Source organism: Trichophyton benhamiae, assembly GCF_000151125.1.
Source record: "Trichophyton benhamiae CBS 112371 chromosome Unknown contig01989.5, whole genome shotgun sequence".
Taxonomy (NCBI): Eukaryota; Fungi; Ascomycota; class Eurotiomycetes; order Onygenales; family Arthrodermataceae; genus Trichophyton; species Trichophyton benhamiae.
In genome coordinates, this window is record NW_003315112.1 from 1,143,121 (window position 1) to 1,160,827 (window position 17,707).

A 17,707-nucleotide genomic window follows, 5' to 3' on the forward strand; every position below is an offset into this window, starting at 1 on the left:
CTTTTCCAGGGATATGAGCCCAGTAGCACCGGGATATATACATCTTCCTCCTTGTATTCCTCCTTGTAGGATATGCTTGCAAAGATCTACGTAAAAGAAGCAGATAAATATGTCATCATATTTGAGACTAACAAGATGAAAAAGCTGCTAGACATTTCGTCCTGGGATATAAAAAGGGAGTAGCAAACGGACAATAAGCAAAAGGTAAACCACCCCAAATCTAAAATGGGAACAAGGGGGAAAAAGGGCCGAATAAAGTAAAACATTCTTATCATTTTTTTTTTTTTTGTTTGGTTGGTTATATTTCAAATTTTTTCGTTGGTTGGCTGAAGAGAGTGAATTCTTTTTCGCAAAAATCATTAACATTAGATAGATACCTACTTTAAGTTTTCCAATCTTAAGAACCACCGTTTGCCTTATCTGCTTTCTCGGCTGTCATTGCTATTTTGGTAGCTTCGTTGATCACACCTTGGATTATTTGCTGTTCCTCGGGGTTCAAAATTTTGGTTAAGTTCTCGTATAAGTGTGGTTGTTCTTGTTGAAGGTCTGCAGAAGTATGTGGTTAGCGTGAACGGGAACAAACAGGTACGGAGGGACGTACTCATTAACACATCCTTGAATAGGCCGTATGGTTCAACCTTGTCAAACGGTGACTCCAGCAAGCTAGCTTCATATAGATCGTCTTCCTCCTCATCGTCAGGAACTTGACCGATTTTCAGGGCCTGCAGAGGATTGTTAGTATTCAAGCACATGTTGAAATACATACCCTGTCTTAAGGGAGCATACCTCTTGGTGCAGGAATTCAATGTAGGCAGAGCTTTCATCAGTCACGTCAACTTCCGGACCTTCAGATGCATCCTGTTCAGACCATTCCACATCCCGACCACTCCAATCATTGTCTCCATCATCATCTTCATATGGGAGATCTGCATCTTTGGCTGCTTCGTCTCGCACTACACACACATTAGTCCCGCACTGTATGTAATATATCCATAACACTCACATTTAATTGCATTTGGCAAAGTCTGGAAGAGACGAGTAACACCCTGGAGAAGACGTGGCCATCCTGGCTGGATGCTAGCTGGAACATCTTCGGCTCTAAGAGTCAAAAGTGCAGAAATGGCCACAATTGACAGTTTCTTGTCATGAACACGCTTGAAGTTGTCAATGTTGGAGAACCAGGTGCTGAAAAACTTGTTCGTCCACTGGCCGCCTTCTAGAACCTGGAGTGAGAGGCCGGGGTTATAGTAGATGGCATTGATGACCATCTCCATAAGGTGAATCAGATATGACTTGGTTTGGGTTTCTTCATTGCTCAAGACCTGCATGGCCAGGCTGATGAAGACAGGAATATATTGGTCTGCGTGACCGCGGAGATTTAGCATGATAGCCTCTGCAAGCTTACAGCCGCAAATTCTATCTACACCACCACTCTTTTCATCTCGGAAGATATCTTCTACCATACTAACGACGGCTGCGAGATATTCTGGGTTCTGAGCCAAGGTGGCGGCACCATAGGTCACGAAGTTGTCCAGGGCAGGTAGCATATCTAACGCGGGAAGGTGAGCAATTAATAGAATATTAAGGACAACGGATATACAAACCTTCGAGGTAAAGCTCCGCACCAGCCTTGAAAGTCTTGTGTATAAGCACAAATGCCTGCCACATACTGGGAGAGATGGACTTGGCAGTAAACGTGCAGGAGTCAATGATCTCAAAGATCTCATTGTAAAGATCTGCTAAAGTTAGTTATTGTTTCAGTCTCCTTGTAGAAAAAGTACTAACCAAAGAGCTTGTTCTCCAATGTGATTGTAATCACAGGCATGAGAACACTTTCAAGGTGCAAAAGAACATCCGGAGTGCTCTCAAGGGTGAGTATCAAAGTACCAATAGTCTGCAACACACCGATTGCCGTAATACTCTTGTCATCCAGCAGATCACCGTACATATCGTCCTCAGGCTTACTTGACTTTCTCTCAAGGAGACCCTGGACAATACGCATATAGGTGTCCCTAAGCTGCTCGCACAAAGCGACGGCGAAAGGCGTAAGTTCGGCGGAAAAGACCTCCACAAAGTCTTCCATGACATTTGTAAGAGCATCGACATCGACTTCATTTGCGAGTTTCAGGAGTTGTTGCATAATTTGAGGAATATTTGTTCGCATCGAAGAGCGGATGATGCTATGACGGATCAATGGTTGAAGAGAAAGGGCGGCCTCCACTCTTACAGGCAGGTCAGGATCAGCAAGACAGTCGAGGATGTTACGGTAAATTGTCATGAGGTTGTTAGGATCCTTGAAGTCCAGCTGCTCGAACTTCTCCAAGACATCACAGGCTCGTGCTCGCAGATATCCGTGTGGACTACGGAATTCGGGAAAAACGTGGCGGACAAAGAAGTACTCCACTTGATCTGCGATGGGGCTCTTTTTCCCCAGTATAACAGAGGAAAGGGTTCCGATCATCCGAAGAGCACCCTCCTTTTCTCTTGGGAGCTTCTGCCCATCGGGCGCAGCTTCATACTTGCTGACGATTCCATTCACGAAGGTAAGGATGGAAAACGTTTGCTTCTTCCTTGTCTTTGTCAAGGATACCAGGAAGTTTGTAGCGGCGACTCCTGGAACAGTGGCCTCCTCGTAGACGTTCAGCTTTCGATGCAAATACTCTGATGGATCAGTCTCAAACATTTCGATATCCTCGTCTGATAAGCATAAGATAGGGAAGATGAAATGAGCTAGGAGGTTATCCATATGAGGCTTGAGGATCTCCCAGGTAACCTTTGGCTTGATACATTCCTGGAGGTAGATAAGGGTATAGGACAGAGAGGGTCTGCTCAACCATTGGCCCTTGGAGACCCATTTGTCTATTTCCTGAAGATATCCATTCAAAATTTCGGGAGCAAAAGTGGTGATAAAGGTCTTTGCAAATTCAATGTACTCGGGGCCACTTGATTTTGAAATTGCAGAAGGATTACCATAGCTAGGTATTATGGTTAGCAGGACATACGAGTCACGAGTTTGCGCAAAATAATCGAAAAGGGGTAGCCCAATTGTATCGAAAAACCATGTTGATGATCTCCTTAACATACCGAATGAACAGGCGGTTCAGATTGGCGTATGACCACTTTTTGCACTTCCACCAGTGGGACTGTTCTCGTTCATCTGTATCGTCTTGCATAGAATTTGCTGGGGGCACCTTTCCTATTACTCTTAAGAACAAGGTACACCAACCGACCGTTGCCTGCTGAGTAGTAAGGGCGATGGGAAGTTCAAACTGCGACGTTGTTAGCAAGAACGGCCCTGCACCCGAGACAAGGGCAACGAATAAGGAAAAAAAAAAAAAAAAATAAAACAATAAAAAATAAAAATAAAAAATAAACCACATACATATATAGCATTTTTGAAGGCCTTGATGACAGTTCTTAGCATCTCTCCGGCCTCAACACTCTCCTCATCAATGAGACGAGTTCCAATATTCAACAACTGAGGAAACGAGATTTCAACAATCTTATCAAAATCGCCTCGCATCTCACCGCCCTTGAATCGATAAACCCTACATATCGCCAGGAGACACTGCAGACCAGCAAAAACAGAGTTGGCATCATTTCCATTCAACAGCTGAAGCATTATATCGATATAATCCGGCCATTTTTCAGGGAAATCGAATTGTAGAATTTTGGAGAGAATGGGGATCAACTGAACCCGGATATTAGGAGGCGACGAAGCGAGAACGGGAATAAGTCGGTTGCGCAACGATGGTCTCTCGTCCTCAGGTATCGACTTGTATATCGAGTGTTCTTCCTCCGGCGCCCATCCTCGAGTGATCCTATTCTTCAGATATACAACCGCTGCGCAATACGGTGTTAGCCTTGATCCTCATCCGACCAAGCAAGGAATTGCCCGGATCTGGTGATGCATCCTTACTTGAGAGTCGAACTGCTGGATCCTGCTCGGCTTCGAGAATATCAATAAGGGCGTTCGGGAAGCCCGGCTGGTTCTCTGCCTAAAAAATACGTGGGTTACAGGTTAGCTGTCAATTCAGCAAACAACACGCCCCAGCAGCCAGCACCCACATATTTCAAGTCCAACTCAGCCTGTCTCCTGGTATCCCCATTGCTGTCTAGGGTCGACTTTATACGGTCCCTGAGAGTAGCGACATCCATTGCGCGCAACCCGGTCCAACGTCTTTTTTTTAAAGAAAAAAAAAAAAAAAAGGTAACCCGTAGTGCTGTATACGCACGATCAGGTAGACTCGACGAGGGGCTACGCAGTCCCACTGACCTCGAGCAAACGGCGTCCGAGCAAAGCAGCCGGGGGGATATAAGGGCTGGTAGCGGTGCGGGTGCGGTAGCCTGGCTCTTGTATATATCTCAGCGTCTCTCCTCGCTTCTGACGTTGGAATTGAAAGCAACGAGAACGATTTGGCGGGGACGAATTATTTTTGGCGGTGCCTTACGCTGTAATTACGTACAGTAACGTTGGGCGATCTATGCTGTGTGCGCGGTGTATTTACAGGCCCGTACGCCGTGCCTTGTATTTTTTATTTTGACTTTTAAGCTTAAAAAATATATTTGAACCGCGCGAAGAAAAGGGGCAAAAGGGGTGTTTTGATATTGCACGAGAGCGCGGCAGACGCTGGGGCTGGAATTGAGATAGACGGCTAGAGGTAGAGTGAAGCTGCAAAGATCACATCTCGCTTGATCATCTCCTGCGCCAGCTGCATCTTGTTGTACAGGGATGGATCTCCAACAAGCTTGGCAGCGTTCTTGACCTCGCGGCAAGTTTCATCCAATCGACTAATTACCCGCACGATAGTGCCCTCCATGACGTCCGTGAGGTCCGTGATGCGGTTGAACGTCATCCCTCGTGCCCACTCGTACACAACTTCCATCAGGTTGAACCGTGGTTTGCTCGCAAAGTCGTTAGCGTCGTCGGATGAGAGCACGACCTGATGCTTGATCTGCAGGTCGTTCACCCGGTCGGATATTGCTATGATAGCTTCCTTGCCGGCCTCCAGACGGGGTGTCAGGTTTGGTTCGTTCTCTGTCTTCTCCTGGAAGACAAACGCGGAGAGGAGGGCTACGATTTCCTCTGGCTCGTACTCCGCCAACACGTTCTCAAGTATCAGCTCGGTGAGTACCAGTTCATCCGCTGAGTGGATCTGGTACCAGCGTCGCACAATCAGTTGTTGTTCAATAAGACACGATCGGTAACGACTTACCTCGCAGGCGACCTTTCCCTTGAGTTGAACTCGGCTGGCTTCGTCGACGAAGCCCAGGTCTTTTAACACTTGGATTCGTTGTTCATAATCAGGCAGGAGCTGGAGGTTTTGATCTGACATTAGCAGTTTCAGCTGCGAGATATTTTCCTTCACCTGCCATTCGTCATGTTGCATCTCAAACTATCCAGCAAGTGTCAGCCTATATCAGCTTATATCATCGTCCATTAGGACTAGGCTTACATGTTTGAGGAACTGTGGGCATTGAAGGCATGCACAGGACCTCGCAATCTTAACTTGTTGAGCCCTTTGCTCCAGCACTTCCCTGACAGACATGTCCTTGACTCGTTCCCAGTCAAGCTCATCCCAGGATTTGTCTGTCCACGATGCGCAAAGTTTTGAAAATTCCTTATCTGCCACTTTCAATGCCTCTAAGTGAAAGTTAGCTCAGCCTTATAGATCTCATACATTGGGTGACGGACCTTTATGGATATTGAGACACCAAGTTGGGCCGCCAACCCGCACCGTTGTACCTGTCACACACTCGAGATTGGCGATCGGTACTTTGCAACTCTTTAGAACCATGTTCTCAGGCGATGTGGGCAGCGGGTGGAAGTACTCCCTGAAAACGGGCATGTACGGAAGTATATCACTGGGAAATCTTCGAGATTCAACTGGGCCGATCTCGAAAACGTTCAAGGATGGTATAGGTCCACCGGTGACTCCCTCCTTCATCAGTACTCCAGCCGTCCTGACTCCATTCTATAGATGAAGAGTTAGACTTTATTTACGTATTCGGACGTATAACATATATTGCTTACCTTTTTGAATACAACCAGCTGTTTTGCGGCGTACATACGTTTGCCAACAGGAGAAGCCAGGAGCAGTGTATGCAGCTGAACTGTTAGACGTTCATACTCAACGCTTGCCTGGTGGCAGGCCGCAAGGTCAACATCACAGACTGCACAAGGCTCTCGCTTTATCTTTTCCAAACTGGCTTCAGACAGCTGCACTTGTTTCTCATGTTCAGGGAGAAGTGCCTGCGTAGCATTTTCGCTAAAACTTCGCTTAATCATCTCCTCGATCTTCAACGCTTCGACACGTAAAAGATTCAGCATCATGTTATACGTGAGTCTGAATTGAGATCGTAGCTTCGTCGGGTCACCGAGTATCATCTTCCTCAGTGTCGTGATAGGCGGGGCTTCGTCACGGCCGGATGTGACAATAATAACCGATCCAACTGTGTCAAGACCACGACGACCAGCCCTACCAGCCATTTGGGTATATTCTCCAGCTAGGAGGTCTCGGAAGCCCCTTCCGTCGTGCTTCCGGTATCCAGAGAAGACAACTGTGCGAGTAGGCAAATTTAGACCCATTGCAAAGGTCTCTGTTGCAAATAGGATCTTTACAAGTCCTTTTGCAAACAATATTTCGACAATTTCCTTAACGATAGGAAGAAGGCCACCATGATGGACGCCAACACCTCGACTAAGCAGTTCACGAACCTTACGGATCTGTGGGAGATCTCGATCTTCAATCCGGAGACGAGTCAACGATTTTTCCACGACCATGTGGATTGCACTCTTATCTGCAGCAGTGCAGAAGTCCTGATTAGAAAGAGAATCCGCATTCTCTCCGCATCGTTTCTTAGAAAAGACGAAAATGCACGCCGGAAGCATTTCGCGTTTTCGGAGATATTGCACCAAATGTACCCATACATTACGGTCCTGTGCAGCAGAGGTCCTGCCACCGCCACGTCCTGTCCTTGCAATATTGCCAATTCCCCGAGCTGATGGCTGCCCTCTGCCTCTTTGTTGAGGGCCACCCCGTTGCCCTGTACCGCGTTGACCACTTCCACGCTGACCCTGGCCACGTCCCCTCTCCGACTGATGCCCACTCCGAGCTGCCTGAGCCTCTGCTGCTTTCTGAGCTTTGACTTTATCACGTCCTGAGAGTATATCATCGGCATCTTTCCAGCCTTTTTCAATGAACCGTTTCTCCGAATCAACTATTTTGTATATTTCCTTTCCAGCCCAGAGATAATGTTCCAGTGGTACTGGTCGTTTTGGCGTTGAGATAACATAAATATCTTTCTTCTTTGTCCGTCCCACCCACGAAGCAAACTCGTAGGTGTTAGGTACCGTGGCAGATAGGAGGATGAGGCTAACGTGCTCCGGCAGCATGATGATGACCTCTTCCCATACAACCCCTCTTTCCAAGTCATTAACATAATGGACTTCGTCGAATATGACAAACTCCACGTCACGTATCAAATCGGCGCCTCGATAAAGCATACTTCGAAGAATCTCCGTTGTCATAATCAGGCAGCTTGCCTCTGGATTAATCTGTATATCTCCGGTTAAGATTCCAACATCATCAAATGTACCTCTGAAATCGCGGAATTTCTGGTTACTCAAGGCCTTTATTGGAGATGTATAAATCGCTTTAGTCATATGCTTATTTGCTAGAGCGATTGCATATTCTGCAACTACTGTCTTTCCGGCAGAAGTGTGAGCAGCGACAAATACGGAATCTCCATTCTCCAAATGATACACTGCTTCCTTTTGAAAAGTATCCAGTTCGAATGGATATTCCCGGGCCATATCGGGAACAAGCTCGTAGAAATTGGTTATCTCCTTATTCACATCCACGACATGAGCCCACTCTTTGCGAGACTTTTTCAAAGAAGACTGGATGAGTTGTCCCCTAGGCTCCAAAGCAGGGTATTCCACAGGTAGAAGTGCATCGATATCCTCTTCATCCTCACTAGTTGAGTCTTCGCCACCTTCTTCAACGCCTGGTTTTCTGGCAGTATCTCCAGATTCCTGGCTCGGTAGATGCTTAAGTTCAGTTTCATCTTCACCTTCAAGTGCTTTGCGGACTTCTTCTACTCCTTCTTGGGCATCTTTGGCCTCTTCGATTTTAAACTTGAGCCCACGGGTGAATCCAGGGGGTATCTCTAGTAAACCACCTTCAGAACCGAAATTGATAACTCTGTCAAGACCTGATGATTTCTTCGGTGGACTTTCCAGAGTCTGGCCTTCATCCAGCTCCGCCTCTGCATCAATGGCTGAAATGTCATCAACTGCTTCAAGGCCACCTGGTGCAAATGGGTAGAATCCTGCAGCTCCTCTGACGAAATCTGCACGACTCGCTGGTTTTCTTCGTAGAGAAGTAGAGTTCTTCGCCGTAGCACTTCCGGCTGGAACAGTGACTTCATGGTAGCCGGTGACTTTACCTTCTAAGCCTTCACGGTTGAACCTGATGATGGTCCGACTCTGGGTCGGTGCAAGCTCAAAGAGCTTCGAGTAGTCTGTTGGATAGTCCCATCGCCTGGTGTGACAGGTGTAAGCATGGTATCAATAATCCGGGGATATATTGCAACTCACCTCTGAAGTTTGTTCAGCCAGTGAGTGTTGAAGCGCGGAGACGGTATCAGAAACTCTCTCTCCAGCTCAGCTTTCAGCTCCTCTGCCGGTTGGATCCTGCGGCTACGCGGCTTCTCTACTGCATCATCTTTAGCCCATGCATCAAGGTCTCCATCTGGATCTATAGCATCCATCTTTATCTTGAGTTGCTGCATAGCAGCCTCTAGACCGTCCGTCATGGCGGCGCATTGAAGTCTACCGTCCCTATTATTCTCTGGCGAGCCAAAAATACCAGCTCTCGGTACAATATCAAGAAATAGCACCTGTTTCCTAAATTCACGCCGTTCTTGTTATGGTTCAACGTTTCCAAGCGCCTGAAGACGCCTTGATAGAAATTCGCTTGTTTCTTTCACGTGACTGGGTTTCAGCCTCAACTTCAGGAACGATATCAACCAGAACCCTGATTGATATAATTTGATTGGCAGCATTTACTATTCATCTAGCTAGTAATTTTCACGGCAGGAGTCACTCTGTGTGTGGTTATTATTTTCCTTTTCTTTCCTCTCATGTTAGTATTGAAAATGGTATCTTCCAAGGTGTATCCAATTTTCCAGGCCGAAAGGATGTGGAAGGCGAGTTGAATTAAATTGCTATATGTCTAGTTACATATCTCGACAACTCATTATCATGATTCTATACCCGTGAACTTTTCTCCTCTTCATGGCGAACCATCCAACTTACGACTCGCTCGAGCAACGGCTTCTTGGGGCCTAATTCACAAAAATCAGTTAATAAAAGCTGTTTAATACATTGTGCGGAACTTTCACTAACCTTGCTGTGGAGGTGGTTCCTGAGAACGCTCCTTTTTCCGCCCTGTAATGCACCCAAAAACGGTAGATGCGCTGGGAAGGATTAGGGCGACGGTCTGAGCAATAAAGAGATATATCGCAACCATATCCGTCTCAGACTCGATGTGGTTCCGAGCAACAATAAGTTCCGTCCAAAGAATAAGCATCCAGCCGAAAAACAACATCATGAGTGCGGATCCTAGCGGTATTTGGATGTACTTGTTGAGATACCACGGCATCTTCTTCCCACCCTCTCCATAATGGCGGTAATGATATGCAGCAATACCTAGCTGGATAACCCCAATAAGGAAAGAGAACGCCAACATGGAATCGGCGATTTGCCAGAGCAGGAAGAACGTGTGCCAGCCTTTAGTGAGAGTTCTCCATCCGAAGAAGAAAAACTGGTATTCTCCGATGCCTTCAGGGAGGTTTGTCTTCCAGCTCACCCAGGCGGAAACCGTATTTAGGATCATGACACCCGCTGAGCCTAGCGTGAGAATAACCGTGGTGATGAGATCGCCCGACGAGACGCCGCCGAAATATGTAATGGCGTAAATGAAGTTGAAGTAGACTGGTAATAGAGAAAGGGCGTGAAGTTGCTTTGCTCGTACAGCTTGGTACCATTGGATTTGTGTATACCAGTTATAGGCTAAGAAGCCAATGTTGCTGGGGCAGTTGTTGCCAATTCCAGAAACAAATTGGGCTGGAGTCAGCATCATGCTGGCGTAGAGCAGCCACCTGTTGGTGACGCTGAACCCCTGTACGACCTGGTTTGCGGTCATTTTGACACAGAGCCAACTCAGGGCAATTAACTAGCTGCGGGGAAGCCAAAGCAGGAGGATCTATCAAGCAGCCAGCCACTATGAGGCAATCTATGAGGAGATATTAGTTATGATTTTAAAACACAGGGTTTGTAGAGTAAGATTCTTGCATACAGTAAGTAATCAATTGGACAACGGTATGGAGAAGTGAAGCAGCGCTGGCGCCTATATGGTCTCGTCAACGCCGTCCTTGACCAAGGGAAGGTCAAGCTTTTATCCCTAGGCCCCTGAAGAGCCGCATCGCGTCCTATGAAGAGCGAGGCTGAGCTCCTCGTGCCCTCCATTCTTTACTGGCTGCAGCTTTGCCGAGACTGCAGCTTAAGCGACTGAAGCCCTGTCACCAGACCCTGTTGCTCGTCTGTGCCTTCGCCCCGTCCCGATATCGTTTTAGTGCAGCCATAAATAGAAACAGGCGGGAAGCCCTGAGCTGCGAAGCGAGCTGGTGATTTGCTGGAAACTGGTAGTATGCTTGGCTGAAAATGACCAGTCCAGGGTTGATGCAGCTAAAATTTGGAGAACCTGGCTAGTGGCGAGCGTTCGCAGCTCGATAGGGGGTATATATTTGCCTCTTGATAGTTAGTTGACTCATGTTCTGCAGAGCCTCGCCTACCCTTGTCAGAGCTAAGTAACTAACTAGATGTTACATTCATTCTTCAAGCGAAGAAACCAACAAGTTGCGTAACCCTGTTAGATGGTTAACTAGTTACCAGGATAAGAGGCTGGATAGTCGATAGTTAGCTAATCCTGGGGCTCTGGGGCCATACATTTCCTTGCCTGAAAAGGATCCAACAGTGTTTTTTCATTGAACTTACTCCTCGATGTATCAGACCAAGTAGTTTGAATAAGTAAATAAATCAGATTTGATTAGATTAGTGGAACTTTTAATTAGCAAAGACCGAGCAAGCATGAATCAAGACACAAAACGATTGATAACTGGGTAGAATCTCCGTTGAATAAACAATATTCAACTCCAAACCTACCCTTGTGTTTGTTGTTGGTATGAAAAAAGAATATATAAGAACCCCCAGGCCATACCTGTCCCAGCCAACTCAATGCACCAAAAAAGCACTATACAAAAAGAGAGATAGAGAGAGAAAGATGATATCGAACGCTTGCTAGCGGGGGAAAAGAAAGTATTAAAAAAAAAGAATCAGCCAAAGGAAGGAGGCTTGGGAAGCAGAAAAAAAAAAAAAAAAAAAAAAAAAAAAAAAAAAAAAAAAAAAAAAAAAACTAAAATAAAAGGCCGTAGATCAAAAACGAAATAACAACGCCTATCCAAACTGACAAGTTGGGTATTTTGCAAGCGGGTTTGGGCCACGGAGCCCTTTATAGAGTATATTTATTGCTGAGCGAATTTTTTCAGCTGTGGTGCCCATGCATGTTACCTGCAGGTAAAGGCCGGGAAGGTCTTGCGATCCGGAATATTGATATGGTATTCGAATATTCCCTGCACGGTGCCAATATATCTTTACCGAGAGTTAGCATTTCGATTCGATAAATGAGGACAAAGGCAAAGGGAAACTCACAAAGTCCGCCCATCATCACTCCACCCGACACCAGCAGTTCCCACGCCCCACCCCGATTCTCGACCGCCGTAAATTTCTCCAGAAAGATTCCGGATCCTAGGACTGGCTCGAATGTTATCGAGCTCTAACACACGGCGGTATTGTTGTTCCCATTCACTGAGCCGCTGGTTTTCTTCCACAGCGGCCTGGCGTTGGGCTCGTAGGCGCTCTGCAGCTAACGTAGATCTTAGTTCGGAGTCCATTGTATTACGTGGGTCGAGACGCTCACCAGGGACACGAGTGGGCCTATCAGCACGGCGGGGGATTGACCGTGAGCGTGCAAGACGCTGGCGTTGTCCTGTATTGGGCCGGCTACTACTCGACGATGTATCCTCCGGCTGCTGTGCTCTAGATCCACGATGGGTAGAGTTAGACGGGCCGGTCTGCACGCCGTCTTCGTTAGGTGATGGGATGCGCGGGAAGTCTTCCTCCATACTCAGATTGTCTGTCTCATCGTTAGGTGCTGGGACTTGATTGGGTGAGTAAGGCCACCTCAATGACATGCCTGGGTGAGGGATTAGTGCGGAAGATGTATGCACGGTTGGACGGGACGAGCTGTCCTGAGATAGGATGACGGAGTTGCGTCTCCGAGGGGCTCCTGTCCGGGGCCTTTCGGAGTTGCGAGATGGCTCATTGCGAGTTATATAATGATCTGGAGGTGGAGGAGGGGGTGGTGGAGGCGGCGATGCGCCTAAATACTGACTTGAGGGCCGCTGCTGGTAAGAATAAGAGGGATTGGGCAGAGGACTAATTAGATGAGGCAGCCTCTGGGGACCTTCTTCAATAGAAGACGCCCAACGAGCTGTATTCAAGAAATCGATAATCTGTCTCTCGCGTGCAGTTAGATCACGGGCCAAACTATCTCGCATTACTTGTGACTCTGCCTCGATTGCCGCTCCACGACGTCGGTGGCGGTTAGAGTCAATGGCTCGCTGTAATGCCTCCTCGGCTTCATTTAATCTGGAATGGGTTGCAGCATTCTCTGGTCTGTGAATATCACCATCCAAATCGAGGTCCGATTCCGGTTTGTCGAGATTGTCTGTTTTGACACGTTCAAGACTCGGCTCGTCTACATCGAGAGTTATAATTTGGCGCCTGGAAAAGCCCTGGCGAACATCCGCTATACCAAAGCGTCCGTGATCTTCAACCCAAACTAGGAGGTCCCAGGGCTGAGGAGAAAACGACATGCAGCGAATAGCACCACCGTCAAAGCAGGATCTGGAGGATCTAAAGACACAAAATATATCTTCACGTCCAGATCTTCCATCTGGATCATCATTGAATATGTCTTTGACGCTAAATACCGTGATGACACCAGCCTGAGATGCAACTGCACAAAGGTGGCTGGAAGGAGAAAATGCGACGGTGAAGCAACATCGGTCGTCATAATGAGGATCGGAGTCGAGCTCAACGCTTCGAAGGAGTGGCCAGGTCCATTCTCGGAGCAGTTTACCACCATCGGTTGAAACAGCATTCTGTTTATCAGGGGAAGGAATGGCTCGGTAGAAATATACCCGATTCTCATCGCCTACTGCTGCAAGCAGCTTTGAGTTGGGGGAAATAATGGCAAAGTTCATGCATACGGGATGACGGATTGTCTCGATAACTTCCATTCGCGGTAGTGAGAAGATACTCACTGTGGTATCATTATTGCTACATAGAGAAGTCAGCTTTGGTATCCTGACAAGAGTAAAAAGGAGACACAGACTGATACCAGGCTTACCTGAGAACTGCGATATCTTCATCGACGAATTCATCTCCATTGGCTGGAAGACGATGAAGGGTCACAGAATTGACGATACTTCCCCCGAGCTCACGTACACTGACATCTATATAACGAGTTAGAATCCCATGTCAGGGGAGGAATACAATATATACGGACAGTGCTCACTAGGCGGATAGGGGAGTGCCCTCCTCGATAACGAGGAATCAAAGTCAAGCGGAAGAGGAGAGTCAACATCGGCAGGCGAGCCAGGCCCAGCAGGCTCCGGCAGAGGAGAGGCTGCATCCAGCTTAATAAAGGCACAATCTCCACTCTCCGTGCCGCCTACGCCAATCCATCCATTTCCGGCGGTAAGGCATTTTGGATCGAATGGGACAATGGTGAGGATCTCTCTCTTGCGTGACGAGATGTGGATGGCGTAAATTATCCTCCCAACGGCTACATATATCCTATCTGGATCGGCTGTGCTGATATAATGGCGAAGCTGGTGGTGTCTAGATCCAGGAGAAGGGGTAGAAAAGTCAATAAAACCAGTTCCTCAGAACATCACTTCTACACACTAATTGCAACAGCTGTCAAAACACCAGCACGTAAAAGGAGAATATGGTCACTGACGTATTGGGGATTTTAAAGGGGAAGAAGCGTCGGCCGCCGGGTAGGAGAAGGGCTTCAGTGGGTCGATGCCTGCGCACAAATAACCGCCGTTAGCAAGGGCCTGCAAGTGGCCAAACGGCCCGCGGGGAGACACAGCTGCAGGAGACGCACAGTAACTCGGTATCAAGGGCCATGATAGACGGGCGGATGGGGGCACATGGAGGGGGGGCTTGTCTCGCCGGCTCTAGGCAGGTCTCTCGCGTGCCAGGCTCAAGCTGGCGGCCCGCGCAAACCAGACTCGTGGGCCGGCTAGATGCAGCAGCTGGGCAAAACAATCGTCTGCGAGCGGCTGCCCGTGTCTCAGGCTGGCCGTCTGTCTTGTGTCGGCTGTCTGTCCTTGTCGGCTGGCGTGTTCTCTCTTGTCGCCGGGCGGTTGGTTGCTGCGAAGGCGATGGTGAGGTTGATGTGCGAGAGGGCAAAAAGCTCGATGACGGAAGCCAAAAAGGAAAAAAAGAAAAAGAAAAAGCTGGGGAACTTTCCTTAAGGGGGAGGGCAGCTTGGCCCGAGCTTTTTCCCAAAAGGACGAAGACGAGGATCACGTTATAATCACGTGTATGTTGACTAATATATGACTAAAATTGTGACTAATAGATGAGTCAGCGCCAAGAAGTCGTTGCTTTTCTGCCGGTTTCTAACGCGACCGCCTTTCCCGATGCGGCCTAGCCCGCTTATCGTCCTGTTGGCTTTTTTTATCTGAAAATTTTTCTCGCAGCTTCGAAAAAACTTCTTCATCTCCAACATCAACTTCCAACCTCACCCCGTCGCCAACCACCACCACCACCATCAATCCCTTTCCTCTCTCTCGCGCTTCCTTCGCTTCATCCATTACGCCCCTTCACTTCTTGTTTGTGTTTGTTTTTGCTCCTCTTCACACATAATGCTCGCCTCAAGAATCTGCCGCGCGGTAAGTAGTAGCATTGCAAGGGAAGCTCTGCAGGAGCTCGAAAGAAGTCCATTGAACGCAATTTTTTGACTGACATCTAACCGCCTAGGCTCCTCGCGTGCCTACACAATTCATTCGCTCCCCTGCTTTCAGAGTCCCATCGACCCCGTTCAGACGATGGAACTCGACAGAGGGTGGTGAGGAGAAGGTCAAGGGCCAAGTCATCGGTATTGATCTTGGTACGTCTTGATCCCTATATATGTGATAGAATTGATTATGGGATTATCAATGGCCATGGGCTAACAATTGGCTGCTCACAGGTACCACCAACTCTGCCGTTGCCGTTATGGAGGGAAAGACCCCAAAGATTATGGAAAACTCTGAAGGTAAGCCAAACAGGCGGTGTTTCATCTGATCGACATACAAGAAATAAAGAAGTAAAGTAAACATGGACTAACGATCTACATAGGAACAAGAACCACTCCATCCGTCGTTGCTTTCACCAAGGATGGCGAGAGATTGGTCGGTGTTGCTGCTAAGCGTCAGGCTGTTGTCAACCCAGAGAACACTCTCTTCGCTACCAAGCGATTGATTGGTCGTAAATTCACCGACCCAGAGTGCCAGAGAGATCTGTCAGAGGTTCCTTACAAAATCGTTCAGCACACCAATGGTGACGCCTGGGTTGAGGCTCAGGGCCAAAAGTACTCTCCCTCTCAGATCGGTGGTTTCGTCCTCCAGAAGATGAAGGAGACCGCTGAGGGATACCTCAACAAGCCAATCAAGAACGGTGTTGTCACTGTTCCTGCTTACTTCAACGACTCTCAACGTCAGGCTACCAAGGATGCTGGTCAAATTGCTGGTCTTAACGTTCTCCGTGTCGTCAACGAGCCCACCGCTGCTGCTCTTGCCTACGGCCTCGAGAAGGAGCAGGACCGTGTCATTGCTGTATACGATCTTGGTGGTGGTACTTTCGATATCTCCATTCTCGAGATTCAGAAGGGTGTGTTCGAGGTCAAGTCCACCAACGGAGACACCCATCTCGGAGGTGAAGATTTCGACATCACCCTTGTCCGCAACATTGTCCAGCAGTTCAAGAAGGACTCTGGCATCGACCTCTCCGGCGACCGCATGGCCATCCAGCGTATCCGTGAGGCCGCTGAGAAGGCTAAGATGGAGCTTTCTTCCGCTTCTCAGACTGAAATCAATCTCCCCTTTATCACTGCTGACGCTTCTGGCGCCAAGCACATCAACTCTAAACTCACTCGTTCTCAGCTCGAGGCTCTCGTTGACCCCTTGATCCAGCGCACTGTTGAGCCAGTCCGAAAGGCCCTCAAGGATGCTAACCTTACTGCCAAGGATATCCAGGAAGTCATCCTGGTTGGTGGTATGACCCGTATGCCCAAGGTCACCGAGTCCGTCAAGAGCATCTTCGGACGCGAGCCTGCTAAGTCCGTTAACCCCGACGAGGCCGTTGCCATCGGTGCTGCCATCCAGGGTGCTGTCCTTGCTGGTGAAGTCACCGATGTCCTGCTTCTCGACGTCACTCCCCTCTCCCTCGGTATCGAGACCCTCGGCGGTGTCTTCACCCGTCTCATTAACCGCAACACCACCATCCCAACCAAGAAGTCTCAGACTTTCTCCACCGCCGCTGATTTCCAGACTGCCGTCGAGATCAAGGTCTACCAGGGTGAGCGTGAGCTCGTCCGTGACAACAAGCTCCTCGGAAACTTCCAGCTCGTCGGTATCCCACCAGCCCACCGTGGTGTCCCACAGATCGAAGTCACTTTCGACATTGATGCCGACTCTATTGTCCACGTCCACGCCAAGGACAAGTCCACCAACAAGGACCAGTCCATCACCATTGCTTCTGGCTCTGGTCTCTCTGACTCTGAGATTCAGAACATGGTTAACGATGCTGAGACCTACCGTGCTCAGGATATCGAGCGCAAGGCCCTCATTGAAGGTGCTAACCGTGCCGACAGTGTCTTGAACGATACCGAGAAGGCCCTCAAGGAGTTCGAAGAGAAGCTTGACAAGGCTGAGGCCACCCAGATCACTGAGAAGATCACCGCTCTCCGTGAAGTCGTTGCCAAGTGCCAGTCTGGTGAAACCACTATCACCGCTGAGGAGCTCAAGGCCAAGGTCGACGACCTCCAGACCTCCTCTCTTACCCTCTTCGACAAGATGCACAAGGCCCGCCATGAGGAGAGCCAACAGCAACAGCAACAGCAGCAACCACCACAGGGCGAGGAGAAGCCCAAGGATGGAAGCAACTAAAAAGTGAATCAGAAAAATCCCCTTGATACCATCAATTGAATTCTTTGGAGTTGGGACGCTTTGTTAGTCATACGGAGGGTCATGAGGTCGTCGGATTTGTGCCTCTTTTATGTAAACTAACATTTGTATTTTTATAAATAACGTGTGTAATATTAGAAATGAATGCTTAAGACTAATAAAATACCCCCTCTCACAAGAATCTATATATCAACAATAAAGCATGCCCCCCCCCCCCCCCACCCCCCCTTTTTTTTTTTTTTTTTTTTTTTTTTTTTTAGAAATCTCATTAATTACCGTTCATTAAAAATATGTATTGGGAGATATCAACAAAATACCTAAATACAACCCCCCCATC

At 48.1% G+C, this 17,707-nt stretch overlaps 5 protein-coding genes across 5 annotated transcripts; 1 reads left to right on the forward strand and 4 right to left on the reverse strand.

Annotated features, from left to right (window-relative positions):
* Positions 1–397: 397 nt before the first annotated feature.
* ARB_05116 (uncharacterized protein) lies at positions 398–4,158 on the reverse strand (the record flags this gene model as incomplete). The annotated part of the gene is given in 9 exon segments (XM_003016777.1): positions 398–546; positions 602–767; positions 787–953; positions 1,004–1,549; positions 1,605–1,739; positions 1,786–2,975; positions 3,085–3,269; positions 3,383–3,821; positions 4,019–4,158. The coding sequence occupies 9 exon segments, from the start codon at positions 4,156–4,158 to the stop codon at positions 398–400; spliced, it is 3,117 nt and encodes a 1,038-aa protein (XP_003016823.1).
* Positions 4,159–4,655: 497 nt separating this feature from the next.
* Positions 4,656–8,820, reverse strand: ARB_05117 (uncharacterized protein; the record flags this gene model as incomplete). The annotated part of the gene is made up of 6 exons (XM_003016778.1): positions 4,656–5,156; positions 5,217–5,396; positions 5,457–5,644; positions 5,696–5,975; positions 6,035–8,546; positions 8,603–8,820. The coding sequence occupies 6 exons, from the start codon at positions 8,818–8,820 to the stop codon at positions 4,656–4,658; spliced, it is 3,879 nt and encodes a 1,292-aa protein (XP_003016824.1).
* Positions 8,821–9,407: 587 nt separating this feature from the next.
* On the reverse strand, positions 9,408–10,211 carry ARB_05118 (uncharacterized protein; the record flags this gene model as incomplete). The annotated part of the gene is made up of 1 exon (XM_003016779.1): positions 9,408–10,211. The coding sequence occupies one exon, from the start codon at positions 10,209–10,211 to the stop codon at positions 9,408–9,410; it is 804 nt and encodes a 267-aa protein (XP_003016825.1).
* A 1,561-nt stretch (positions 10,212–11,772) lies between these two features.
* ARB_05119 (uncharacterized protein) lies at positions 11,773–14,326 on the reverse strand (the record flags this gene model as incomplete). Its single annotated transcript, XM_003016780.1, has 5 exons — positions 11,773–13,468; positions 13,539–13,644; positions 13,707–13,976; positions 14,099–14,148; positions 14,304–14,326. The coding sequence occupies 5 exons, from the start codon at positions 14,324–14,326 to the stop codon at positions 11,773–11,775; spliced, it is 2,145 nt and encodes a 714-aa protein (XP_003016826.1).
* Positions 14,327–15,069: 743 nt separating this feature from the next.
* Positions 15,070–17,352, forward strand: ARB_05120 (uncharacterized protein; the record flags this gene model as incomplete). Its single annotated transcript, XM_003016781.1, has 4 exons — positions 15,070–15,096; positions 15,185–15,314; positions 15,396–15,461; positions 15,545–17,352. The coding sequence occupies 4 exons, from the start codon at positions 15,070–15,072 to the stop codon at positions 17,350–17,352; spliced, it is 2,031 nt and encodes a 676-aa protein (XP_003016827.1).
* Between the last annotated feature and the right edge of the window lie 355 nt (positions 17,353–17,707).